This window comes from Papio anubis, chromosome 1, assembly GCF_008728515.1.
Source record: "Papio anubis isolate 15944 chromosome 1, Panubis1.0, whole genome shotgun sequence".
Classification (NCBI taxonomy): domain Eukaryota; kingdom Metazoa; phylum Chordata; class Mammalia; order Primates; family Cercopithecidae; genus Papio; species Papio anubis.
Genome location: NC_044976.1, coordinates 109833371 through 109861160, shown reverse-complemented (window position 1 = coordinate 109861160; position 27790 = coordinate 109833371). Strand labels below are relative to the sequence as shown.

The window sequence follows — 27790 nt, the reverse complement described above, 5'->3', positions numbered from 1 at the left end:
GGCTCTCTTCATTCACACAGATACAAGAGGGTCACAACTCACAGAAGAATATGGCTGGCCCTGGGCCTTTGCTGGCTGGTGTCATTCCTGGTGGGACTGACCCCCATGTTTGGCTGGAACATGAAACTGACCTCAGAGTACCACAGAAATGTCACCTTCCTTTCATGCCAATTCCTTTCTGTCATGAGAATGGACTACATGGTATACTTCAGCTTCTTCACCTGGATTTTCATCCCCCTGGTAGTCATGTGTGCCATCTATCTTGACATCTTTTACATCATCCGGAACAAACTCAGTCAGAACTTCTCTAACTCCAAAGAGACAGGTGCATTTTATGGACGGGAGTTCAAGACAGCTAAGTCCTTGTTTCTGGTTCTTTTCTTGTTTGCTCTGTCATGGCTGCCTTTATCCATCATCAACTGCATCATCTACTTTAATGGTGAGGTACCACAGCTTGTGCTGTACATGGGCATCCTGCTGTCCCATGCCAATTCCATGATGAACCCTATCGTCTACGCCTATAAAATAAAGAAGTTCAAGGAAACCTACCTTTTCATCCTCAAAGGCTGTGTGGTCTGCCATCCCTCTGATTCTTTGGACACAAGCATTGAGAAGAATTCTGAGTAGTTATCCATCAGAGATGACTCTCTGTCTCATTGACCTTCAGATTCACCATCAACAAACACTTGAGGGCCTGTATGCCTGGGCCAAGGGATTTTTACATCCTTGATTACTTCCACTGAGGTGGGAGCATCTCTGGTGTTCCCCAATTTTATCTCCCCCACTCCACTACTCTTCCTCCATTTCATTTTTCTCTTGGCCTTCTTCTGTATTCAATGTTTTGGAGGCCTGACTTGAGGACAACATATTATTGATACTATTGTCTGTTTTCCTCCTTCCCAAATAGAAGAATAAGTCATGGAGCCTGAAGGGTGCCTAGTTGATTTACTGACCAAAGGCTCTAGTTGGGCTGAACATGTGTGTGGTGGTGACTCAGTTCCATGTCATTGCGGAATTGAGCAGAGAACCTGCTCTCGGAGGATGCCTAGGAGATGTTGGGAACAGAAGGAATGAACTGAGTTTAAGGGGGACTTAAACTGCTGAATTCACCTGTGGATGTTTTTGAGTAAATAAAAGATAATAGCTAACTCTCATGTAGCTCTTTGCTGGGGTAACTTGGAGCTTAAATACCCAGCTGGCTGTCTTTGGCACTCAGCCTGCTTGCTACCTGGAGCCATGTGGTGGCATACACACCTTCTTACTCTTAGCCCCAGAACACCCTGATCCTTATTCCTGGGTTCATCAGAGTATTTGTCAACTTTATGAACCATTCATCTATTGTGAGAGAAAGAATCCTATTCATTTCCCCTGGTGTTTCATTCTCATAGGAGTAATGGGGATAGGGCAAAAAGAGACAACGGATAACTATGATTTGTTGAGCCCTTTTCTTTCCTTTCTTTCTTTCTTTTTTTTTTTTTTTTTTTTTTTTGAGACAAGGTCTTGGTCTGTCACTCAGGTTGGAGCATAGTGACTCGATTACAGATCATTGCAGCCTCAACATCCCTGGCTCAAGGGATCCTCCCACCTTAGCCTCCCAAATGTCTGGGACCAGGTGCAAGCCATCAAGCCCAGCTAATTTTTTAATTTTTTTTTTTTGTAAAGACAGGGTCTCTTTATGTTGCTCAGGCTGGTCTCGAACTCCTGGCCTCAAGTGATCCTCCTGCCTTGGCCTCCCAAAGTGTTGGATTACAGGTGTGAACCACTGCACCTGGCCTGTTGAGTACTCTCTATGCACTAAGTACTTTACATGCATTGTCTCCTTTGATCCTGACAATCTGTGAGGTAGGTACCACTATAGTGATCATCTCCATTTTGCAGAAGAAAAAACTGAGGCACAGAGAAGTTAAGTAACTTGTCCATAGTTTCATGATTAACAAATAATAGAGCCAGAATTTAAGCTTACCCCTGCCTTGTAGAACTCAAGCTTCTTGCCACCCATTCTCAGACATAAAGAGGAACTTGTAACATTAAAGCCCAAACTTTCAAGCTCATCTTACGTACGATTAACAGATAGGTATAAACTACAGCTTTGTACACTTGAGGACTTCCAGAGTTTTGCCTTAGCTACTATTGCTGATCTCTAATTAATCAGGATACTAGACAGGATAGAGTGCCAGTTACATCTTCTGAGCATTGAATGTGGCTCTAGAGATTCAAGGTGTCATCTCTGGTTTGATCTATCCAAATTTGCTGCTGTGAACTCTCACTTTCAAGACAATATTTTAGCTAGACAAGAGCAATAAGATGGAGATTTCAATTAAACAGCATCAGAGTGGGTAAGCATATCTGAAAATGAAATTAATTCTTAGCCAGTTCTGAAGGTTTATCCTGAACCTAATTTTAGGCCAGAGCCTGATAACCAAATTTATCTTAACGTTTCATTTCAGCAAAGGAGCCTTGCTTCTCCTCCTGCCAGCCCAGGAATCAATAATTCTAGGTGTTTCCCTTCTAACTTGTGGTATTTAAAAGGCACTTCCAGGATGAGGCCCTAGGTTTATTCTAGGGCTTCGGGAGTCTCAGGCACACTGTTCACCTTGGAACAACTTTTGCCCCATTGGAGAAATGAGAGGAAGGGTCCTGCAGCCCTCAGTCTCCTGATAATCCCCACACCATGCTTCTTAATTTACAAACAGCTTCTAACGTAGATACACTACGTTGTACACTACGTTGCCATAGAAACACTTAACACTGCCCTGTTTTTTAAAACTTGATTTAAATGGACCACTTCCCTCAAGACAAAACAGCACTCTGTCCTGAGTCATTTGGTATCCTTAGCTTCTGAGTTTCAGAACTGCTTTTACTTTTTTCTTTTCTTCCCTCTTCCTCTTCCTCCTCTCTGTCTCTCCCTCTCTCTCTCTTTTTTTCTTTTTCTGATTGCCACTGCTTAGCAAGTCCACTGATAGCTTGCTGGGAGTTGTTTTTTTATTTTTGTCTAACGGGAATCTTCTGACTTAAGGTGTTCCATAGGCCCAGGAGTCCTTACAGTGAAAATAAATGTCTTTCAAAGTAAACTCAAAAAAGATGAATGAAGAATCATGGTGAGGAGCTTGGTTAGAAGTGACAAGATCCACTCTGGTTTCAGGTTTAGAGATTAGTGTCACAGGAATCTCCCAGGAGCCCCTCTTCTGGCTTGCTCTCTTTCAGCTAAATGGTAAAGGATAACTGCGGACTTTTATTCTAAAGGAATAAGATTAAAAAGGCCACCCAGACAAAACTGAGGTTTGCTTCCTCCCTTTCCTCCATATGAGTAAGCTGGAACTAGGGTGGATGTTGAATAAGTGGGTTTATTTGCCTTATTTTAAAAATCAAGTCAACTGGGGAAAAAAGTAGAGACCCACCTAATGAGAAGAAGCAAAGGCTATTTATTCTGAGCTTGCTATAGCAAGGGGGTCAGCTGTAGTCACCTGCATTTTGGCAGAGACTCAAAGGTAGGCAGAAGAGTGGGAAACATTTATAGTAGCATAAAAACACAAACTTAGGCACATTCAAATTTTAATGAGTTTATTTGAGCATTCAATGATTTATGAATTGGGCAGCACCAGAGTGCAAGTGGTTCAGTGCACCACCAAAGGGGGCAAGAGAGGAAACTTTTATGAGATATTTGTGAAAGTAAGACAAAGAAAATATATTTTATTGGTTAAAGTGGGAAGTCCCTAGTTCAAGGTTAGTTTGGTGTTTTCTGATTCGTTAAGCTTAAGTTTTGTTTTACTGTTTGCACTGAGTTGGGTTTCAGTTTGTTATGTAGGAATCCGAGGTGCCAGAGCCATCTTTGACTAATGGCTGTTCAATTAATTTTTTTCATTAGTGAAAAAAGGGAAAGGCTTTAGGGGTACCTTGATTCGAGGCTGTTGGCATGGGGAAGCTGTAGGCAGGGTAACTAGAAATGGGGTAGCCTATTTGATTAACTGGGGGCACATATTTGGCTTTCTTGGTTGATCCTAAGTTGAAACTGGGGACAAAAATTAGGGGAGTTTTTCAGTTACTAATCAAGTCCTGGGTATTTTTTAACATCTCTTTTTAAAAATTTTTAATTTTTTTTATGTTTTAAACTTTTATTTTAGGTTCAGGGATACCTGTGCAGGTTTGTTATATAGGTAACTTCATAGGTTTGTTGTATAGATTATTTCATCACCCTGGTTCTAAGCCTAGTACCCAACAATTATTTTTTCTGCTCTTCTACCTTCTCCCACCCTCTACCCTCAAGTAAGCCCCTGTGTCTATTGTTTCCCTCTTTGTCTCCATGTTTTATCATTATCTAGCTCCCACTTATAAGGGAGGACATGCAATATTTGTTTTTTTGTTACTGCATTAGTTTACTAAGGATAATGGCCTCCAGCTCCACCTATGTTCCTGCAAAGGACATGATCTTGTTCTTTTTCATGGTCACATAGTAGTCCATGGTGTATATGTACCACTTTTTTTTAAATCCAGTCTGCCATTGATGGGTACTTATGTTGATTCTATGTCTTTGCTATTGTGAACATACACATGTATGTGTCATTATGATAGAACAATTTATATTTCTTTGGGTATATACCCAGTATTGGAATTGTTGGGTTGAATGATAGTTCTGTTTTTGGCTCTTTGAGGAATTGCCATACAGCTTTTCACAAATTAGTTATATATGAATTGAACTAATTTTATTTAGTAATTGGTTCAATTAGTATACTAGTTGAACTAATTTACCCTCCCACCAACAGCATATCTAAGTGTTCTCTTTTCTCTGCAACCTCACCAGCATCTGTTATTTTTTGACGTTTTCATAATAGCCATTCTGACTGGTGTGAGATGGTATCTCATTTTGGTTTTGATTTGCATTTCTCTAATGATCAGTGATATTGAACTTTTTTTCACATGCTTCTTGGCCACATGTATGTCTTCTTTTGAAAAGTGTTCGTGTCCTTTGTCTACTTTTTAATGGGCTGTTTTTTTCTTGTAAATTTGTTTAAGTTCCTTATAGATGCTGGATATTAGACTTTTGTCAGATGAATAGTTTGTAAATGCTTTTCCCATAATTTATTTTGCTGTGCAGAGAAGCTCTTCAGTTTAATTGGATCCCATTTGTCAATTTTTGCTTTTGTTGTGGTTGCTTTTGGCCATTTCGTCATGGCATCTTTGCCCATTCCTATGTCCAGAATGGTATTGGCTAGTTTGCCTTCCGGGGTTTTTATAGTTTTGGGTTTTACATTTAAATCTTTAATCCGCCTGAGTTGATTTTTGAATATGGTGTAAGGAAGGGATCCAGTTTCAATCTTCTGCATATGGCTAGCCAGTTATCCCAGCACCATTTATTGAATAGGAAGTCTTTTCCCCACTGCTTGTTTTGTCAGTTTTGTCAGGGATCGGATGGTTGTAGGTGTGTAGCTTTATTTCTGGGTTCTCTGTTCTATTCTATTCATCTATGTGTCTGTTTTTGTACCAGTACCATGCTGTTTTGGTTACTCTAGTCCTGTAGTATAGTTTGAAGTTGAGTAATGTCATATCCTCCAGCTTGGTTCTTTTTGCTTAGGATTGCCTTAGCTATTTGGGCTCTTTTTTGATTCCATATCAATTTTTAAGTAATCTTTTCTAGTTCTGTGAAGAACATCATTTGTAGTTTGATAGGAATCACATTGAATCTGTAAATTGCTTTGGACAATATGGCCATTTTAATGATATTGATTCTTCCTATCTATGAGCATGGTATGTTTTTCTGTGTCTTGTAATTTTCATTGTAGAGATCTTTCACCTCCCTGGTAAGCTGTATTCCTAGGTATTTTATCCTTTTGTGGCAATTGTGAATGGGATTGCATTCTTGATTTGGCTCTCAGCCTGGCTCTTCTTGGTTTATAGGAATGCTAGTGATTTGTATACACTGATTTTGTATTCTGAAACTTTGCTGAAGTTGTTTATCAGCTGAAGGAGCTTTTGGGCTGAGACTATGGGATTTTCTTGATATAGAATCATGTCATCCACAAACATGGGTAGTTTGACTTCTCTTCCTATTTAGATGCCCTTTATTTATGTCTCTTGCCTGACTGCTTTGAGTCCTGGCCATTTTGGGTTGATTGTTAAAGGGGCTATTGTTTGGCTTTCTGGCTTAAGATAGCAATCTGACTTCCTGTTAGTCTGACTTACAGCAGGCTGGCTTACTATTTATTGATTACCAGTTGGTTTCCTGAGCAGGTTGCTGCAGGTTGCAGGTCAGGATTCTATTTTCATATATGCTCTGGCCATAGTCCACTTGTATATTCAGTTTCTTTTAACAAAATGCACATTTTCTAGAGAAACTGCTCTTAGCTACTATAGCCGAGTATGATGGGCATAAGAAAACTTGGGCTGCATTTTGCTCCAGCTACTCAGATGACAGATGTCTGTAAAGATCCTTTGTAAATTCTAATATGCTCTACAATTTTACAGTATTATCACTATTGGGAAAGCAGCACAATGTTTGTTTTCCTCCCAGATTTACCACCAAATCACAGTGGCTCTACTAGCTGTGTGAATGTGGGCAAGCTACTTAAACTTCTGAGCCTCAATTTTCTTCATTCGTAAGATCAGATTAATAATACTTGTGTCGAAGTTGTTTTTGTTTTTTGATTTTTACTTTTTCTTATGGAAAACTTCAAACATACAAAAGTGGAGTGACTATGTCTTAGTCTGTTTGTGTTGCTATAAGAGAATACCTGAGGGCAGGTTATTTATGAAGGAAAGAGGTTTATTTGGCTCACAGTTCTACAGGCTGTATAAGAAGCATGGTGCTGGGACCTGTTTGGCTTCTGGTGTGGGCCTCATGCTGCTTCCACCCATGGTGGAAGGCCAAGAGGAGCCAGCATGCAGAGATCACATGGTGAAAGCAAGGGAAGCAGGGTGCGGGGAGGTGCCAGACACTTTGAAACAATCAGCTCTCATGGGAACTAATAGATTGAGAATTCACTCATTACCATGATGACAATGACAGCACCAAGACATTCATGAGGGATCCGCTCCCATGACCTAAATACTTCCCACTAGACCCCACCTCCAACATAGGGGATCAAATTTCAGTGTGACGTTTGGAGGGTCAAATATACAAACTATAGCAGACTAGAAGAAGGACCCCTTATTTATCTATTATCCTGTTTAGTAATTATCAAATTATGGCCAATCTTGTTTCATTTGTGCCTGTATCCGCTTACCCTGCCTGACTATCTTGAAATTTTAGATATTAAGTTATTTCATCTATAAACTTTTCAGTTTGGATTTCTAAAAGATGTCTTAAAAAGTATTTGGTTTATTCTTATTGCCTATTTACCTTCGTATTTACACATCTAAATAGAATGAAAGTTAATTCTATGGAATTAATGCACCAAGTAATATTCAGAATACTAGTAGATACATCATTCATTCTCTGTAACTCTAGCACTTTCATTTACTTTAAAGACACTTTTTTTTTTTTTTTGTAACCAGAAACATGTATACTTTATTGAATGCCATTGTAGAAAAGTGTGTGAGGATAAAGGGCTGATACAGGACTCGGCTCCGGGGGCAGGACAAGGAATGGAAGGTGGAGCACGTGGGATACAGTTTATAGGCAGAGCTCCTGGCCTGAATGATGTCTCCTGATCTATCGATGGGCTTGGTAGATCAATACTGGGATGACAATGAGCAGAATGGTCATGAGGATGCCCAAAATCAGGGCCCAGATGTTCAGGCACTTGGCGGTGGAGGCATAGGCCTGGGCCCCAATCAGGTCGCCAACCATCTTCCTGTCCCTAGACTTCACGGAGTAGGTGAATGCTATGAAGCCCAGGCAGCAGGGGTTCGTGAAGAGGGTGTTGAACAGGGACCAGACAACATGGTCAGGCACGGAGGTCTCGCTGCGGATGTGGATCACGGTGGACGTCGGGGGAGCAGGGTTGTGGGGCGCCCCCAGCACAACCACCTTGTGCTCTTCCTTGAGCATCTCATAGCTGGGGGGCTGGCCGCTGTTGACAGGAGAGAAGACGGTTTGGACCGTGCGGTTCATGGTGTCCTGCGAAGGCCAGCAGTGGTCGGGTTAGTGGGATGGTTCTCAGTGGGCCCTCCCTTTCCCTAGTAGTTTCGATTTCTCCTTTAAAGATACTTTTTCATGTCTTGGGTATGTTGCCGATATCTGTGCACAATCCATTTCTCTTTTTGCTGCTTTCTTTGGTTTCATGTTGCCGTCTCTGAGCAATGCTGAGTGTGTTTGTTTTGCATGAAGTATTGTCAGAGATAAGGACTGCCTCTTAAAAATATAACCACAATATTTGTATTAATTATTCATTGCTGTGCAACAAATTATACCCAAAACTTAGAGGCTTCAAACAGCAATCCTTCATCATCTCTTATGGTTTCTATGGGTCAGGAATTCAGGGGGCATGATTGGGTGGTTAATGCATGGTGTCTCATGAGTGTGCTAGGTCTGCAGTTATCTGAAGGTTTGACAGTGGCTGGAGGATCCACTTCTGAGATAACTCTCACATGCCTGGTGAATTGGTTTTTCCATACGGGTCCCTCTATGGCCTGCTTAAGAGTTCTCACAGCATGGTGGCTGACTTTCCCAAGAGGGAGCAGCATGAGAGACTAGGGTGGAAGTTGCATGCCTTTTATGACCTAGCCTCTGAAATCACGTGCCATCACTTCTGCTATATTTTATTGATCACACAGGCCAGTCCTGATTCAGTGTGGGAAGGGACTACATAAGGGCATGAATTCCAGGAGCCATCATGAAGGTTGGCTATGGCAATGCCATTATCACATCTCAAAAAATAAATTGAAGAATTATATCCTAATAGTATCGCTGTCCATATATTCTAAATTGTTTGCTTCAATCAGGATCCAAGTTAAGTTCCACATATTATAATTTGTCATTATGTCTCTTAAGTCCCTTTTGATCCATAGATTCTCCTTTCCTTCCTTCCTTTTATATTTATGTAATTTATTTGTGAAACTCATGGAGGTTTTTGATGAGGAACAACTGAGGTGATGTAGATAAAAACCTACCATGATGCAGGCTTGCTGCTGCCCCACATGCTGACTTCACATTAATTAGAGACAGGCTCCCCTTCCTTCAGAGAGGACATTATTGCATAACCTGAACAATCTATGTATGACCCTTGATGGGACGTGCTGGCTCTGGGATGTGATAAGTAGCACCCAGCTTAACTTCACCGGAGAGGTGGTTCAATAATTCAAACTTTTAAAGCCAGTGGTCAGAGCACAAGAGTCCCATTAGAATCAGGAGAAGCTGCTGCTGCTGCAAATACGAGTCTTCTTGTTTTGTCCCTCTTCTCAGGAAAGCTTTCAGGAAGTCTGAAGATGGCAGCCCAAACTGCGGCCATCCAAACACCCACACTTCCACCTGCTCACATGTTCCACGTCCCAGACATGCAGGCTACTGACAGCTGGCATGCTCCACCTCTGGCTGTACTCCCCAGATGAGCCTGCAGTGTCCACTTGGGAGCTGGGTTAGTTAGGAATCTGATTACTAGGATTTCTTTCAGCTATGTAAGAAATTGGGCTTCCAAGAGTGGTAGACAGACAAAAGTGGCCTCTGATGATGCCAGGACATTGGCAGCAGGACAGGGCACAGTAGAGCACATACAAATGGGTACCAGTGATGGTTGTCTGTGTGTGCTTTTCTGAGTGTGGGCCAGAGCCTATTTATGCAGGAGGGAGATCTCTATTGCCCAGAATTTTCTTGGTTGCCCCATCAGTAAGTTTATGTCTATGAAGAGCATGGGGTGTGGTGCGTTGTGCGGTGTACTTATACGTGGCAGCACTGCTTGGACTAACTGGTTGTTTTCCTTTTTCATTGGTCTCTTCAAACCAGGATAAAGCCATATTAAACTCAAGCATATGTGTTTCCCTTAAACAGATTCAGAATTCCTGGGCTCCCTGGGTGCATTCTGTCATTCCAGTTGAAAGTTTGCTTCCTTCCAGTCATGTGGCTCTTCATTCTACTCTTCTTGGCTCTCTTTTCAGGTAGGATGGGGGAAGGAACAGCTCCAGCCCTTTAAGCTGTGCCCTTTCCAGAGACTTTGCACTGAAGTCCTCTCCTACTTGGAGTCCCTGCTTATTAACTCGAACCGTCTAAGGAATGGGATGGGAAAATAAAAGGCGATGAAAATAGGTCTTGTCCATATTAGTTCTTGTTCTTAGCTCAGATAAGAGAGTTTGTGAGGAAATTGAAAAGCTTGACTAAAATGATGACTCTGCACTCACTTTGGCAGCACATATACTAAAATTAGAATGATACAGAGTAGATTAGCATGGCCCTTGTGCAAGGCTGACATGCAAATTCATTATGCATTCCATATTTTTCCCCAGCATCTCCACTAAAATAAAATAAAATAAAATAAAATAAAATAAAATAAAGAGCTCTGCATTTTCTCTTTTAGTTCACCCAGGTTCCCCTTCCCCCTTGTCCCCTCAAAAATATATGTGCACATATATGAGGACATGACTTTCCCCTTTCCACTCGTGCTTGTTCCCAAAGATGAGACGTGGAACACTGGCCTTTTCCTAGCTCTGTCTGACCTTCAGTTGCGTGGCATTTAGAGTTGCTGAACCTTTCTCTGGGTCAGCATTCATACTTATAAACTGAAGATCATGCTATCTTCCTTGTGGGGTTGTTATGAAAACAAAATGTTATAAAGAAGCTGAGCCTGCATTTTAATAGTCTTTGCTATACATCTGGAAGGCTGAGAGAAGGATGGGCTCTGCTGTCCCATCTTCTTTTCTTGGTCAGACACTTTCCCTCCCATGGTCAAGCTGGACATGGTGTGCACGACTTCCTCATTGTGCAATATCCTGAGATGATAGGGGTGCCTATGTTGGTCTTGTATGGAGGGAACATGAAGTTCTTATCCCCTAAAGACAGAACATGACTTCCTCTGTTTTTAGCCCTGTGCAGCCAGCAGAAGCCTCCAAACCTCACTTTCTTTCTGAGGGTGCTAAGGTGGGTTGGGAGCTAGGGACAGAGGGCCTCCTAACGGTAAGCCTCAGGCTCTTCAAGGACCTCTGTCACGCAGTGGTAGGAGGCCTCCATATTTTACCCACTCTTAAGCCAGGGAAAAAGACTTCTCCAGGGTTGCTTTATCAGTTTACTAGGGCTGTGATAACAACAACAGCAACAAAACCACAGCCTGGGCAGCTGAAACAATGGACATTTATTTCCTTCTGTTATGAAGGTGGTAAGTTCAAGATCAAGGCGTCTGGCAAGTTTGGTTTCATTCTGAGGCCATCTCTGGGTTTGCAGATGATTGCCTTCTGGCTGTGTCCTCATGGGCCATTCCTCTGTTTATATTGTCAGTGTCTTCATCTCTCCTTTTTATAAGGACATCAGCTGAATTGAATTAAGGACTACCCCAATGACCCTATGTTCACTTAATTATCTCTTTGAAGGCCTTATATCCAAATACAGTCACATTCTGGAGTCACTGGAGGTTAGGATGGAAACATATGAGTTTTGAAGGGGACATAGTTCAGCCCATAACAGTTGCCAATCAAAAAGAGGCAAAAAATCAGCCTCCGATTCTTTAATTAATTATCCTTCAGGAGGGCAGGAGCTGCAATGTTTTGAGAGAACAATGGTGCTTGTGTGTGTGCATGTGTGCGTGTGTGTGTGTTTTCACAGATGCCATGGTCATGGATGAAAAGGTCAAGGAAAGCTTTGTGCTGGACACGGCTTCTGCCATCTGCAACTACAATGCCCGCTACAAGGATCACCCCAAATACTGGTGCCGAGGCTATTTCCGTGACTACTGCAACATCATCGCCTTCTCCCCCAACAGCACCAATCATGTGGCCCTGAGGGACACAGGGAACCAGCTCATTGTTACTATGTCCTGCCTGACCAAAGAGGACACGGGCTGGTACTGGTGTGGCATCCAGCGGGACTTTGCCAGGGATGACATGGATTTTACAGAGCTGATTGTAACTGACAACAAAGGAACCCTGGCCAATGACTTTTGGTCTGGAAAAGGTAAGGAGCCTGCCTGGGGTCTGGCTGGATGTGACCCATGGCCATGGGTGTTTGCTGCTAAGAGAGCACTCTCTGAAGCCAGTGAGCCCCAACTCAGACTCCCACGGGGTACTTTGGGCCTGCCTGGCCTCTCTCTTCCACCAGCAAACATAGGGTGGTCATTAACAGTGCTGGCGAATAGTGGAAGTTGGGGACGAGGAGGGTGTCTGTGCCCTGGGGCACTTTTAGAACTTCTCTTCCCTTGCAGCAATCTGGTTTAAGGACCTTAGAAGAGGGCTGACAGGGTCTAATAGATGTGAGATCTTTGTGTTGAAAGGCTTTGAAGTTGTTATTAAATGTCTGTGTGAGAATCGCTTGAACCAGGTGGCAGAGGTTGCAGTGAGATGAGATTGTGCCACTGCACTCCAGCCTGGGCGATAGAGTGAGAGTCAGTCTCAAAAAAAAAAAAAAAAAAGAAGATGTCTGTGTGCCTTGTGGGTCTAGAATCTTGAAGATTAGTTTCTTGAGGGGTGTCTGAGGCTGCAAAAAATGACCCAGGTGCCTGCTAACTGTCAGCTTAAATAATTTAATAATATACGGAGGTAGCCAGGTGCCGTGGCTCACTCCTGTAATCCCAGCGCTTTGGGAGGCTGAGGCTGGTGGATTGCTAGAGCCCAGGAGTTTAAGACCACCCTGGGCAACATGGAGAAAGCCGGTCTCTACAAAAAGTACAAAAATTAGCTGGATGTGGTGGTGCCTGCCTGTAGTCCCAGCTACTCGGGAGGCTGAGATGGGAGGGTCATCTGAGTCCAGGGAGGTTGAGGCTGCAGTGAGCCATGATTGCACCACTGCACTTCAGCCAGGACGACAGAATGAGACCCTGTCTCAAAAAATAATAATAATAATAATTTACAGATATAAATATCCAACTAGCGGTCCAGCTAGTAAGCACCCTCTTTTGCTTTTAAGGAATGTGCAGTTTATATCTGGAGACCGCTGAGAAGGTATGGGTGGAACTGGAACCCACAGCAGAAAAGTCTGAGTTAACCAACTGTGACTCTTGGCTGGAGCTAAGACTTAGGATTTCCAGACATTCACTCAGGTTCCTTCTGCTGAATGATGAAAACCTCCTTTTGCACTAGAAAACCTCTGTCTCCCAGACAGAGGACTTACGGAAGGCACTAGCCTTTCTTTCTTCTTCTTTTTTTTTTCCTTTCCCCTGTGCCTTCTCCTTGTTTCCATTTCTAGAAAGGATGTCCTTTTCTATTACAGTCCAGAGCACAATGCTGGTAGGAAAACAAACCAGAAGGGCTTAAGGGGTACCCTGGGAAACCTAGCCCCATGCTAGAAAGAGAGTTTTGCTAACACTTGACCAACTAGTGATTGATTCAGCAAGCATCTTATGGAATGTAATATCGTTCACACCCACAGTGTTTCTACTTTGTGTGGTTCTCCTTTTACTTAACTGTGCATCTTGACCTGAATCTTAGGCTCAGACAAGAGAATGTTCCCACCTGAACGTACTCCTTAGTTTAAATGAAACACAGACTTCTCCCACATCTTATCAGAGGGGGCATCGTAGGTGGTCGTGGTGCCACTGCTTCCATTGGGTTTTGGTGGCTGTCATAAGAAAAACATGGCAATTACATCACCAAATGAGCAATTCTTTAAGGATAGGATTGGCCCTCTGGTGCCTCTGGCATCCCCTTCTATGGGGAAGAGACCTCTGTGGGACTCTAACCATGGGCCACTTCTAGTCCATTTGGGGCCTTTGTTCAAATCTGGAAAAGGGGCCCCTTCCTTCAGGTGCATGGAGCCCAGTGGCAGGGTGCATGGCCTAGCAAGCAGAGTGTGGGCTAAATGTTGGTCCCTGATTGTCCCCTCAGCTTTGTTCCCTGTGCCGGGCACATTTATACAACTGTACTTGGTGCCTCTGCTTTACTCTGAAGTCAACCAGGGAACTCACTCTTTGGAGACTGAGAGAATGACAGGCAGAGCTACAGCTGGGAGGCAGAGGCAGGACCTGGCTATGGGCCTCACCTGACTTAGCAAATCCTTTCTGATTCAGACCTATCAGGCAACAAAACCAGAAGCTGCAAGGCTCCCAAAGTTGTTGGTGAGACTGACCACTCCAGGTGAGTCATAGTCTTGGCAGATGAATGGGCTTGGGGCGGTGGGGTGGAGGTAGGGGCTGGCGTGACAACAGTATGATATGACAGTTGATTTGTACCAGTAACTTTTCTGCTGCACATTATTTCTCCACCTTAACTGTGTATCCTTAATGTGAGTATTTGGTTTCTTTCCAAAAAAAAATATAGTTTAGGACTCTTGGTTGCAAGCAGCAAAAATGTCCTCTAGCTGGTTTAATTAAAAGGGGACATTTATCATAAGGAGAGAGAGGTGCAGGAGCAGGGTTGTGGTCACGCTTGGAAATTGTCAGATGCATCATCACGAATTTACCTCAGTCTCTAATCTGCCTCGAATCTGTGTGTTTCCTTCCTTCTGTCTCTGTATTGCCCTTGTATATTTCTCTTTTTTCCCCTAACAGTCATCCATTTGTGGTTCCTGAGTTTATTTCTCCCCCATTCAAGAAACTGGCAAGTCTGAGACTGGATTCTCCTATTCCCAATCCACAGTTAATTTCTGAGGAAAGGGTTCATTGGCCCAGCTTAGTCAGATGCTCAGCAGGTCCCATTGAGTGTGGTCCAAAGGACAGGGTCACTCTAAAGGAATACAGTTGCCAGAAGCTACTGTAACTGGGTTGGGTGGGGGCAGGGGTGCAAATCCCAGAAAAAGGGATCTAGAGCTAAGAACCAATAGGCAGTTTCTTCCAAGGAACATGAAATCTGCTGTGGTTCCTTCTAGGACGTCCATTCTCATCATTTGCATACTGATCACGGGTTTGGGAATCATCTCTATAATCAGTCATTTGACCAAAAGGAGGAGAAGTCAAAGGAATAGAAGGGGTAAGTAGTTATTGTTGGGGGAGAGGGTGGGCAAGAATTAGAGAAAATGAAAGAGGTCAAGGAGCAGCTTTCAAATGAGTGAATGAGAGCTCTTCATATTGTCTGGTCACCTAGAGACCAATGTAGCCAGCCATGGGCTGGGGTAGATATCTGCTGGATGGTGATGAGGTATCATGAGAAGTGACAGAGGGAGCATTGCAGCTTTCTTAAGTGGATACACGTGTAGATCAGGAAGGAAGGAGATCCTGAGACAACTACCTCACAGTTTCCCATCTGCAGAGCCACCTACCTCCCCAGCACACACACTTTGGGCTCCTGGCACAGGAATGAGCTTCTGGGACCCATAGGTAAGCAGGTATAGAAGAGTCTCCTTTTTCATATACACAGGGTGTTGCCCTGTTGCCCAGGCTGGATTGCAGAAGTGTGATCATAGCTCACTGCAGCCTCATGCTCCTAGCCTCAAGTCATTCTTTCACCTCAACCGCTCAAATAGCTGGGCCCACAGGTGCCTGCCACCATGTCTGGCCAATTTTAACTTTTTTTTTTTTTTTTTTTTTTGAGACATTGTCAAGCTCTGTTGCCCAGGCTGGAGTACAGCCTGATCTCAGCTTGATCTCAGCTCACTACGACCTTCACCTCCCAGGTTCAAGTGATTCTCCTGCCTCAAGCCTGATCTTTAGCTTGCCCCATTCCTAAATAGAGAAGGGACTGTGTGCCCACCTTTCCCTGTGGGGCAGCACCAGAGACATGACTGGTCAGTAAGACAAGGCTGGTCTTACCGTTTGGAGAATCCTCCAGACCAACATGTGGCAAATATGCCAACCTCTGAAGTGTACACAGAGCAGAAAGAACATTGCACAGTTGCCACTGTTTGGCTAATAGTAGTTTTACATTTTTCTTTTTATTCTCAGAAACCACAGGAACACCTTAGGCAATGAAGAGTCTGTAGGCATAATTATAAAACAGACTGCAACCACCCGTGGGTATGGAAATGTAGAAGAAAAACATTTCAGAAAAAAAGAGAAAAACACTCCTAGTAACCCTTGCTAGTGACACACCAGGATCCATAGCCAGAAGAATCTGAAATGCAAAGCAAAGGCTGCAAGGCCTCATACTTTCCCTGTGATATTTTGTTCCTGTGGTCAGAATAGGAGCCCTAAAGAAAGGAAAGTAGCGGCTCCCATAGCATTCTTGACCTTTTGTCCTCTAGCAGCCTTGGGAACTGCGAAGGTGGGGCATGTGGACAAGACAATGCCTTTCTCAGGTCTGCCCAAGACCATTCCCTTTGGGACACAGTTGTAGTCTAGGTTTTTGCTAAAACCATTATCACTTTTTTAAGGTGTGACCTTGGGCAACTTTATACTTTTCTGGGTCTGTTTTCTTTTCTAGAAATTGAGGGTCTCATTCTCATACCCCCCAATATTTTTATTTATTAGTTCAACAAAAAATGACCATGCTAGCTAGATGCTGGGGATACAAAGATGGGCAGAACAAATGCTATTTGTGTCCATGGAACTTGTAGAGGGGGAGGAAGACAAACTATCACACATCAACACCCAAATGTAACATTGCCACCTGGAGTCAGTGCTCTGAAGGAAAAGTACATGATACTATGAAAGATGAGGCTGTAGAACTCAATGCTATTCCTTTTTAGCAAGAAGTTGTACAGCCTGTTGTTGCCATGGCCTGCTTCCTCAAACTCAGGCAGTTGAAATGTGGCTGCCTGAACCAAGGCTCCTAGCTTTGACATTCTTGGGTTCTGAAGAAGTTCAGTTGTGTTCACATCACCAAAACTTGGTGAGAGGTGATTGCAATCTCTGTGTACCAAGCCTTCCTATTGACTTTCCTACTGATGAGCTTTGCAGTAATGATATCTGATCTCGGCCCTGAAAATAAACTTGTGTCTAGTCCCCATAAAAGCCCCATGATAGAGTTTGGAACTTTTGCTGCAGAAACACTCTTCAGGGGTAGGCAATAGATCTCAACTCCATTTTCCCTTTCTATTCCCCAACCAAGTAGGCAACTCTTTGAAGCCCTTCTCACGTGTCCTGACTCCAAAGGAAATGGCTCCTACTGAACAGATGTGACTGAAGATTTCTTTTATTTAGTTCATAAATAAAGTGATGCTACAACAGAATAATCACCATGACAAATGGCCCACACCTCAGAGACTGATTCCGATCTCCCAGGAATTCTGAAGGACCCTCTATCCTTGCCAACAATCATTTGCAGCCAGGTAACAACGGCGGTAGTCAGAGGAGCTATGATGGACCAAACCCGAGCAAGGCTGCACTCAAATAACATCTCAAGATCTTAGTTCTCATGCATTCCATCAGTCAGAGATGAAGAAGAGGTGGAGAATCTGGATCGGGGGCCAGGAAATCACTTGTATTTTTTTAGCCAATAAATTCCTAGCCAGTGTTGAATGAACTGCAAAGTATGAGTTACTTCTTCTAGGGTATCACTGTAAAAGTATTTCTGGAAACGTTTCTTTCAAAGAATAATATTCTAACTCATTTCTGAATTGGTATCAAATGCTGCCCAACCCAAAGAAAGGGAGATAGACTAAATCAGTGGTTCTCAGATTCTCTTGGTGAAAAGGCCATTCTTCTCATCCTTTATGGGAAACTGCCACCTGACTAAAGGGATGCTGCTTTTGATCAATGAGAAACCAAGGTGTGATAGCTTAAGTGAAATAGTCATTCAAATTGGGAAAAACAAATCAAGAACAAGACATCAGCAGCCATGGGTGCGAATGAGGTTATATTGCCATTCATGCCAGAATCACCAACACTCTTAGCTCCCACCCGCATATCCACACCCTCTCTCCCCATATAGGGCCTCTCCTGCTATTTCTGGGAGTTTCCAGGGCCTCCCCATCACTGTCTGTGCTGCCGTCATCACAAGCCTGCTTTTCACCGTGCCGTGATCTCTTCTAATGGGCATGCTGGCCAGCCTCAGTCCTCAGGGTACTCAAGTGGCCTTCTGGTCTGAGCAGAGTTGGAACAGAGAGGTTGTTTGTTGATATGATTCTGCACATCCCCTGCGTGTTTAGATCCAGACTCCCACAAAATCTTTCATGAACACACTTCCTTCAGCTTCCACCCTAACTCCTCTCCCCAAAGGTAGGGAATTCACAGCTACTCAACGTCCTGATGGGAAGAGATGAGGGTGTGGATACCCCACCTCTGTGTTTCTGAACAACCCACGTTCCTGCCAGAGGCTCAGATCAAACAACATCAAAAGTGCTCTCTTTTCCCTTAGCCACAAAACAGCCCCAATTCTTCCCCTATGGCCCTGTATTGATTTTAAACAAACGGGGTCATTAACCCATCAGTTCTGCAAATAGCAATCCAGTTTGGGTTTGGTTAGGATATTCCATTCTACAAGGCAAGATAGCAGACATAGATCTTCCACAGCAGATGAAGACATCTATAGATGTCTTGGAAGATTTACACTCACGATGTCTGGAAAACTATTTTCCTATAGATTTGTTCTGATTCCATGATCCAGGATTCAAGAGCCTGCTCTTACCTAGCAAAGATCTTTGAATCTGGGGTCAATCATTTAATTACTCATTTTATCCTCCATCAAGGCTGGCTGCATAGTGTGAAGACAAAAAAACAAGACTCTGTTTAGGGCTATACCGTTTAAAAAAAAATGGGCAGCTTCAAGAAAACAGGAAAGGGCAATTAATTTGATATTTCTTATACAAGTAGATGCCATGTGATAGTGCTTACTCTACTCTTGCCGTTATGTTTAAAAGGTGCTGGCCCTGAACTGGAAAGCTGATATGGCCTCTAGCTTCAGGGATGGCAGGATTGTTTGATGTCAGCCCCGAGTTTGGGAACAGTTGAAAGCTCAAGAGGCCTCCCTGTGTGCACTTCCTAAGATCAGCGAACGGGAGAAGACCGTTCCTGGGTCTCTGCTGCCCTCGTGGGGCTGGCTGCCCTGGTGGAGCTGTGGCCGCCTCACTGAACTATCTCCCTTAAACCCGTCTTTCTTCTAGACCTGTTCACTCCCACAGACAGACTACTTCTTTTTTAAATTAAACTCTCTTCCACTGGCTTCTCCCTCAAAATCCAGCTTCCAGCAGCAGCTGCTCTCTCTCAGAAAGAACATGCTCTCTGGATCACATCACTTGACTCTTTGCCTTTCTCGTCTCCTTGCCACCGCAAGTGCTGTGGGGCAGCTTGGTGTGGAGGCCAGATGCAAAGAATTTGAAGCCAGAGGACTTGATTTAAATTTTTGTTCTGCCATTTATTTTTAGCCAGGTGTCATTGAATAAATTATTTCATCTCCTTGGACTTCAATTTTCTTAACTTGATTTTGCAATTATTATTATTATTATTAAGACAGAGTCTCATTCTGCCACCCAGGCTGGAGTACAGTGGTTTAATCTTGGCTCACTGTAGCCTCAACCTCCTGGGCTCAAGTAATCCTCCCACCTCACCACCCCAAGCAGCTGGGCCCACAGGCGTGCACCACCATGCCTGGCTGATTATTTTATTTTTTGTAAAGATGGGGTCTCCCTATATTGCCCAGACTAGTCTCAAATTTTGGGGCTCAAGCAATCTTTCTGCCTTGGCCTCCTAAAGGGCTAGAATTACAGGCAAGAGCCACCACACCCAGACCCCAAAATATTATTTAATGTATTTTTGAAAGTTCTGTGGTGGGCGTTTCTCTCCCACTCCTGCTTCCTTTGGTGTAGACTGAGGTCACACTCCTCGGTGACCACCTATGGGAGGTAGAGGGGGCTGTCTGACATGGGAGACTGGGAATAGGAACTGGGCATACATGCTTTCTCTCTTCCTCTTCCTCTTTTACTCTTTTGGGTACAGCTTTGAAAGAGTGTGTGATCTCTTCTGCAGCTCCTTAGGGGCAGGCTGAACAACTGCATTGCTTGTTGGGAGCGGTGGGCTTGCTGTGGTGCAGTTTATAACTCAGTTGTGGGGTTCAGTGTTCTGAACTCCTTTGCAGCTGTAGTATAAGCTCTATTCTCCAATGTTGACCATGTTCATAATAAAGACGATACTTTGGTTTCTGTCTGCTGAGTCCTCTTATTTATATCTATATATTTAGAGATCCTCAGTCCCACAGGTAGCAATTTCCTCTCCCCAGAGGCTGTCACCAAGACCATCCATTGTGTTTTCCTCCAGAGATATACTAAATATATAGATACACATATACTGTACTACACGTGAGTAGAGCATATTCATAATTCTGTTCAACAGTTTGCAGTATAGGTATCTGTTTTTATTAGAACATACAGAGCTGCCTCATTCTTTTTAATGGCTACATTGCACCGAATGAACCAGTCCCCTCTCCGTGTACAGTGAAGATTTTCTCAATCTTTTGCTGTTTCAGAGAATCGAGCATGATAGATAAACGTGCAAACTCTGGAGCCAGCCTACCCAGGGTTGAGTTCCAGAGCCACTACTTAGCAGCAATGTGAACTCGGGCAAGTTACTTAACCTCTCTGTGCCTCCATTTCTGTATATACAATTTGTAATAATTGTAACCTCACAGTGTTCTGTGAGGATTCCATGAATACATGCCACTCACTTAGATTTGTACTAAAAGTGTAATAAGCCTCAGTGAGTTCTAGCCAATTTGATTACTGTTGCAATTCAAGTTATGTAGGCAATTTTCCATGTATTTGAGTAGGATAAATCCTTAGAAATAGGATTATTTATAAATTCTTAGAAAAGAATTTAGAATGTTGTTGGCTTTTGCCAAATGATCTTCTGTGGTAGCTGTACCAATGTGCTCTCCCACCAGTAGTGTATGTGTGTCTTGGTTCCCCCCAGTCTTGCCCGGTCTATTAGCAAACTTTTTGAATTTTGCCAGTCTTACTGATGGAAAAAAAATTATCTAATTGTAGTTGCAATCATTATTTACCTTATTATGAGGGAAGTCAAGTATCTTTTCATATATTTGAGCCATTTATATATTCTCTCCTACAAATTGCCCACCCCATCCCTTGTCCTTTCTATTGAGTTGTTCATTTTTTTCCCCTGTTGATTTACAAATGATCTTTCTATGTCTATAAGATGCTTTGAAAGTGTTTTCTAAGCTTGTCATTTGCCTTTTCACATTTTAATGGTACTTTGGACTTTTTAATTGTACTTTAGAAGTCAAGTTAATCTTTTCTGGTTTCTGGGCTTTGTGACATACATTCAAAGGGCATGCTCTACAAAAATATTTTTTAAAATTCTCCCATATTTTCTTCTAGTGCTTTTATGATTTTTTTACAGTTAAATTTTTTGACATGTCTGGGATTTATTTTCATATGAGAAGTGAAATATGGATCCTACTTTATTTTCATTTATATGGTTGTCTAGTTATCTTAATACCACTTATAGAATAAACCAATTTCTCCCAAATGATTTCATATGCCATCTTCATCATACTCTAAATTTCCTTATGTATTTTGATGTATTTCTGGTTTTTAAATTCTATTCAATTGATTTATTTATTCATGTACCATTAACATATTGCTTTAATTAGTGATGCTTAATAAAACAGGTACTTTTAGTTAGCTGCAAGGGCTAGCCTTCCCATATAACTTTTATTATTTATTTTTATACATTTTTCTGGATTTGCTGTCTTGTTTATGGTTTACGTAGGAAATTCAGAGTAAGCCTGCCCATTGAAAAATAATCTTATTGATATTTTGTTGTTGTTCACCTTTGGGATTCATCTGATGATATTTTTAATGGGATTTTTATATGTGATTATTCATTGGGTTTTTGGGGGAATTAATGTTCAGATTAATCTTTATCTTTGGTTCTCATATAATATTGTTATGCATATCTCTTATGCTATAGGATGGAGGTAGAAATCTCCATTTGCATAGTGCTTTATACAGTAGGGACCTTGTGTTTGTGTAGAGCTCTGGGATGTGTAGAATGCTTATGTATAAGATATTTCATTTAATCCTCATACTAAACATTAGTGGTAAGTGTTATCTCTGTTTTCAAGATGAAAGACTTGAGCCTTGAAAAGTTTAACAAGTTTGCCTAAATGAATGCCACTAGTTGGTGGCATAGCTTGGTACCTGCACCCCAGTCAAATCTGAGCTTGTTTCCAAGTGCCATCACTTTTGGTGGTGTCTTTGGCTGTGAATGAGCTCTGCACTTTTAGTCTTGACCTCTGGAGAAGGTGGCAGGAACAGACAAATAAATAATAAAGACAGAGGCAGCACTGTGGGGGGTTTGACTTTATTTGAAATTCTTGGTAGACTGTTCATTTGGTTGACTCCTCCCAAGTTGATTCATGATGCTGGGTGAATATTCTGTGCACTGACCTCCGTACCACACACTTTGGAAGGGTCCAAGGAAGGCAGTCTATGCCCCCAAGGGGCTCACAGGCTGTCAGTTCAAGTGGGAGGGCCTTCAATCTTTGCTGTGGCCAGGAAAAGACTGACCATTGGTGTCCAAAGCTGCTGGATAGCATTGCCAGATCACACCTAAACAACTCTGACTACAGTTTCACACAGGTGGTGATCCAAAATTTGTAAAAAAGGGAAAGTGATGTGTGAAGATGGGGCCGAGATGAGAGGAAATGGATTCAAGCCTCCTTGGAAAAGCCAGGTTAGTTTGTCACTTTAATTTGAGCATAGACAATGGGGTCAAAGTCTGCAGAACGGTCCTCAGCCAAGTGATTGCTCTTATCTTCTGAGAGTTTGAAAGTCATGCTGGCATAGGTAAGTGATTCTCCTGGGATGGATGAAAGCTGCAGAGGGAGAAAAAGGAGGAAGGAGTGAGTTCAGTTTAGAGCAAAAAGGTTGCTCTTTAGAAGCAACCTGAGCACTTTGGTCAAAGAATCACTTGCCCAGTGTCTGGAAATCAATCTCACCATTCTAGTAGATAATTCAGAGTATGGAGGGGAATTCCAATGATGGTAGCCCTTCAGTGTCGCCAAAACAGTGTGGTCATCTTACCTTGGCCGGAGGATCTGAGTGAGGATCCGGGACCGGGGGCTTGGAGTGACCTGCCATGGTGCCAGAAAGAAGAGGGACCCATCTCAGCAATGGGCCTGGGGAAATGGGAAACCTCTCCCTCCGATCTTGGGTGAAGGGTGGGGTGGGGAGGGGGTGTTGGCAGGTGGGTGGGGGCAGGGCAGAAGAAAAATGAAGGGATTTGAGTCTTCAGTCTGCAGACAGGGTGGGCTAAGCAGGTTTTATCACACTGCACCCTCCCCTACCTCCTCCCGTTACTCACTCATAGCTAATTCTAGTATCAATGGCAGACAGAGAAGGGCTGTCCTATCCCTTGGAGACCACTTACATTTTCTGTAGCTCTTTATGATGAGGAAGATAAAGGCTATCAGCAGCAGCGTCAGTAGAACCCCAGCACAAAAGGCAAGGATTAAATGGTTTTTGCTGTTTTGGCAGAGAAAGGCAGAGGATGAACTGTTGGGCTTTTGAAGGTCTTTCCTAAAGAGTGAAACCTTTCCCGCCTATGGATGGACTCCTGAAATTGTTTTCACACTGACTAATGAATTTTCACCCAGTGGTTTTCAGCTTTTGCTTTTGAGTTTCACATCCATTTGAGGCCTCAGAGAAAGCTGTGGCCTCTTCTTCTCCCCCTCCCTCAACCCACACAATGTTCATAATATCCCACCCAGCAAATTTTACCTATAAGCTTAGGGGATCCATGGATCTCTTGAAGCTTAGGGGATGCCAAATTAAGAGCCATACTCCTGAGATCACAAACTGACTTTTTTCTTTTACTGTTTCTAGTCCTTTCTCCCCAGTCTCCCTGCCCAAGTCCCTAAGCCAAGGATGTCAACATAACATCAAATCCTATGTGGTACAAGATGAAACAGATGGGAGAATGCTCATTTACTTGTGGTGGTTAGAGAGACACGATGCAGGGCTAGTTGTTGGGGCTGCTGTGGAGAAAGGGCCTTGTTTTTCTACAAGAAAACATAAAAGGAATTAGTGTATTAGTGTATCTGTCACTTTTCATGATATCCTTCCAGCTTAAATGTCCCCATGTGCCCCATTCTACCCAATCAGCCAGTGGAAATTAAGGATGGGCCTGCAACTCTTGCAAAAATGTGAGAATGTTGTTTTTTAGATTCCAAGTACTTTTACATGAAAATTAGAACTGGAACTTAAAAATCAGCTACATAAATGAAATACAAGCCTAGTGTCCCTTTGATTAAAAAAAAAAAAACCTCATGTGTTGCCCTCCTCAAAGAGTTTAATAGGAACCCCTGAAGAGATGTGCTCCTTCTGACCTAAGGAAAGCATCTCCCAGCTAGGGAGAAACAACAAATGCTTGCCAAAGTCCTTGGGGAATTTGACCTTAAAACCGCTGCCCTTTTTTGTTTGCTCTTTTTGCAGAGCAGCTATTACCAGTGCATAGCCAAAAACAGCCACAGTGGTTTTCCCAATGCCTACACCACAAATAGGGGAGAATGACCCACCTAGTTTGATATTGAGCAGAGACACTCTACTCAGATTTGGAGGGCCAGGCAGGTCTCTGTGATTTCCCCCTTTTACCCCTCCTGGCATTAGATTCTGTATCCTGGTAAAATTGGATTCTTCCAGCTTCAGAAATGCACTAGCTAGTGCCTTTCCATTACAGCCCTTCAGCACAATTTCTAGTTATTTTAACTCAGAAGTGAGGCAGGTAATTATTCCTGTCATAAACTCACCAGTGTAGGGTTTAGATGTGGAGCTAATTCCTCCCATGCTGTCATCTCCTGAAAATAAAACAAGGTATCTCTTAGAAAGCTTGGAGAGGAGAGCCAGCTGAAGGGCCGGCTCTGAGACTGTGATTGTCATATAAGAGTAGTAACAATGAGAGGCAATTTGTGGGTGTTCTAGTGCCATCAGTGGTCACAGACCACTCATCAGAGGTCAACAACTCTGGTGTTGTTTCTGCAGCTCAGCAGCCAGCCTTCAGGTTTGCAGGTCCAGAAATTTGATCTTATCAGGGCACCAAGAATTGATTGATTTCTCCAGAACTGATTCCCACCAACCAACTCACAGGAGACTGATGTATAAACTGAAATAACATAAGGTACATGTTGGTGCAATCAGTGAATTTTGCCTATCAGGGGAATATATAAGAATGCCAACGAAAATAATAATTTCGCTTGATAAGCACTGAACTGAAGTAAGTATGAGAGAAGATGAATGGATGATTTTTATACTGACTGCCAACTGGGTCTGATGTATCAGTCTTACTCTTCCCCGGCATTGCTACATAAACTTTGACAAACTTGCTCTTGGAGACCCTTACTCTAGACCTCATTAGACACTTCTAATCTGCTCACGTATTATCTTCTCAAGTCTGCCAATAGTCTTGTTTAGGCTTTATATCAAAATGTATAAAGCATCTAAAGGCAGAAAAGTGAAATCACCCAAACTCCTACTACTCATTAATATTTTTACTGTCTTTCCTTTTAGTCAGACTTCCATGCATTTTTTAAAAAGCTAGTTGAGATATTTCTTTTTATAAAAGGTTATATCTTCCTTTTATATTTAGCATTTTTGCCATACACATTCTTCTATGTTACTAAAAACTTTTTATAACATTTTTAGTGGTGATGGGTCTTTCTGCTCTAGCTATGTACTATAACTTGCTTAACAAATTCTCCACTTGATAGAATTGTTTCCATTTTTATTTGAATCAATTACAATGAAACAGATATTTTTGTGCATAAAACATTGTATGCCTCCCTGATTTTTTTTTTTTTTTAGGGGGCCAAAATGTTACTTCATATTTAGGCAAACTCATGGCAAAATGTTTTGGCTTTGTTATTTCTTCTATATTTTAAGGTCATTTCTTTAAACAAATGTCATCAATTATTTATTGTTGTATTGTTCAGTTCTCATAAGTTAACTTCCAAGTCCTTGGACCTGTGGGAGGGCTGGGAGGACACCTCATCTCCCTATACCTGTTACAATAGCAGCAACAGCAACATTACCAAGCACCTTACAATTCACCAAACATTTTTAGATCATGCAATGTCAGATAAGAAAGGGGCCAATGGGAAAATATGGTGAGGAGTCTGAGCCATGAGAATAGGAAGCCCACAGTCTTCAGCAGAATCGGCAGTGGTAATTATTCTGACACATTTTGCTCCTTTTCTAACTTGTACATCAATGGTGCTCTTTGCAGACCATCATAATATATTGACATAATATTCTTTAAATATTGACATAATATTTTTAAAATATTGAAATATACGTTGGTGCTAAACAGAATATGAGCTTACACTAGGCTTTGCCACTGAAGAGGTGGAAGAAGATAGGATCATAGGTTTCTGTAAAATCCTGAAATTCACTGCAGCAGTTCTGAATTTACAAAAATGTTACCATAGCCGTTGTGAAAACGTTAGGCCACTCCACCCGAACTTTCACATAAATGGACAAAATCATCACATACAGGGAAATAGTTACTCACAAATCCAGGCCAAGAAAAGCAGGAAATACATTTCCCTTTAAGCACAACCTAAACATTTGGCAGAAGCATAAATTAAAAGAGAAGCGGTGCTATATATACTTTTTCACGTTTCATCCAGCATTGGAGAATCTTACTGACTGCTGTAAAATCCATCAACTAAATAGAATCATTCAAATACAACCCTTCCCGCACCAAATAAAACAAGTGATAGAAGCCACTAACAATTAGACGACATTTTCTTTTGGTAAGTGATTATTTAATCTAGATTAAGAGCATGTGGTAAATGCATTTACCTTTCAAGAAAAAGTCCGGTCATACGACGCAATCGTCTAAGATTGAGCATTTCACTTGCTTCCGTTACCTCTCCTATGTTTCAGAAATGACGAAATAAAGATTACTGCCCCTGCCACTTCCAGCATCACATTGTATGTCGCAAAGATCCTGTCTAAACTCAAGGGTAGGCTTCCTCTTTGAGGTCAACATTATGATTTTTTCATCTTTCTTTTGTAACTTTTCTTTGTGTCTGACACAGGAATGCCAGAATGTAAGGAGGTAAGACAGGTTTCTTGCTAATTAAATATTTACTAAGTATTTACTTTAACCACTGTGCCAGATTTACTGTGGAGATCGCATCAGTATGACATTATTATTGCCATCAAAAACCTTATAATCTCATCTATTCTAACCAGGGAGATGAGGCTGATAACGAAAAACGAAGAGCAAACAGTGTTAAGAGTTAAGTACTAGCTGTGCAGACTTCAAATGTGTTAAGAGTATGAGATCCCTTCAAAGGGAAGGCGAATCATTTCTTTATAAATTTTTCTGTAAAATAATATTAATAAATATACTAATTAAGTAAATGCTATAGGCCATACAGTGGGCTGGTGCTATAGGTTTTTTTTTTTCTTTTTTTCTTTTTGAGATGGAATTTCATGCGTGTTGCCCAGGCTGGAGTGCAGTGGTGCAACCTCAGCTCACTGCAACCTCCACCTCCTGGGCTCAAGCAATTCTCCTGCCTCAGCCTCCCAAGATTACAGGCATGCGCCACCATGCCCGGCTAATTTTGCATTTTTAGTAGAGATGGGTTTCACCATGTTGGTCAGGCTGGTCTTGAACTCCTGACCTCAGGTGATCTGCCTGCCTCAGTCTCCCAAAGTGCTGGGATAACAGATGTGAGCCACCGTGCCTGACCAGGTTATATGGGTTTAATAACTGACCAGGTTATTATAGGTTTTTTGGAGAGCAAGGCAGAAAAGTTCCTTGCCTCATGGACTCTACCACCTAATTGAGAAGAGAAATGAAAAACAAGGAAATGATAAGTCAATGACACATTGTATTAGGGCCATGAGGGAAAGAAACAGAGTGCTAGCTAGAGAGAATACACTGGGAGA

The 27790-nt window shown here is 42.4% G+C and overlaps 2 protein-coding genes, 1 non-coding gene and 1 pseudogene across 13 annotated transcripts in view; 2 read left to right on the top strand and 2 right to left on the bottom strand.

Annotated features, from left to right (window-relative positions):
* The window catches only part of LOC101001693 (adenosine receptor A3), a 79722-nt gene extending 62319 nt beyond the window's left edge, over positions 1-17403 (top strand). For 2 of the 9 annotated variants that reach the window (XM_009215300.3, XM_003892382.4), the window contains exons 2-6: positions 9920-10026; positions 11681-12028; positions 14076-14142; positions 14873-14973; positions 16990-17403. In XM_009215300.3, coding sequence (XP_009213564.2) covers positions 9920-10026; positions 11681-12028; positions 14076-14142; positions 14873-14973; positions 16990-17060 — 694 coding nt within the window. In that variant the 3' untranslated portion in view covers positions 17061-17403. The other 7 variants (XM_031652000.1, XM_017945820.3, XM_009215286.4 and 4 more) reach the window with 6 other exon arrangements.
* On the bottom strand, positions 7484-8125 carry LOC116269399 (annotated as a pseudogene). Its single transcript, XR_004176860.1, has one exon. The product of XR_004176860.1 is annotated as an interferon-induced transmembrane protein 3 pseudogene (transcript).
* LOC116271986 lies at positions 10259-10365 on the top strand. The gene has a single exon (XR_004180719.1). It is a non-coding gene; the product is annotated as a U6 spliceosomal RNA (small nuclear RNA).
* A 4777-nt stretch (positions 17404-22180) lies between the features above and the next one.
* Positions 22181-26815, bottom strand: C1H1orf162 (chromosome 1 C1orf162 homolog). Of its 2 annotated transcripts, XM_021925900.2 has the most exons (6): positions 26693-26815; positions 24643-24690; positions 23826-23895; positions 23265-23359; positions 22919-22968; positions 22181-22710 (listed from the first exon to the last, which is right to left on the bottom strand). In XM_021925900.2, the coding sequence occupies exons 2-6, from the start codon at positions 24677-24679 to the stop codon at positions 22570-22572; spliced, it is 393 nt and encodes a 130-aa protein (XP_021781592.1). In that variant the 5' UTR covers positions 24680-24690; positions 26693-26815; the 3' UTR covers positions 22181-22569. The 2 variants fall into 2 exon arrangements, with proteins under 2 accessions (XP_021781592.1, XP_009213529.1); XM_009215265.1 differs by lacking the exons at positions 23265-23359; positions 26693-26815 and having other exon boundaries at positions 22919-23043; positions 24643-24687.
* Positions 26816-27790: the final 975 nt, after the last annotated feature.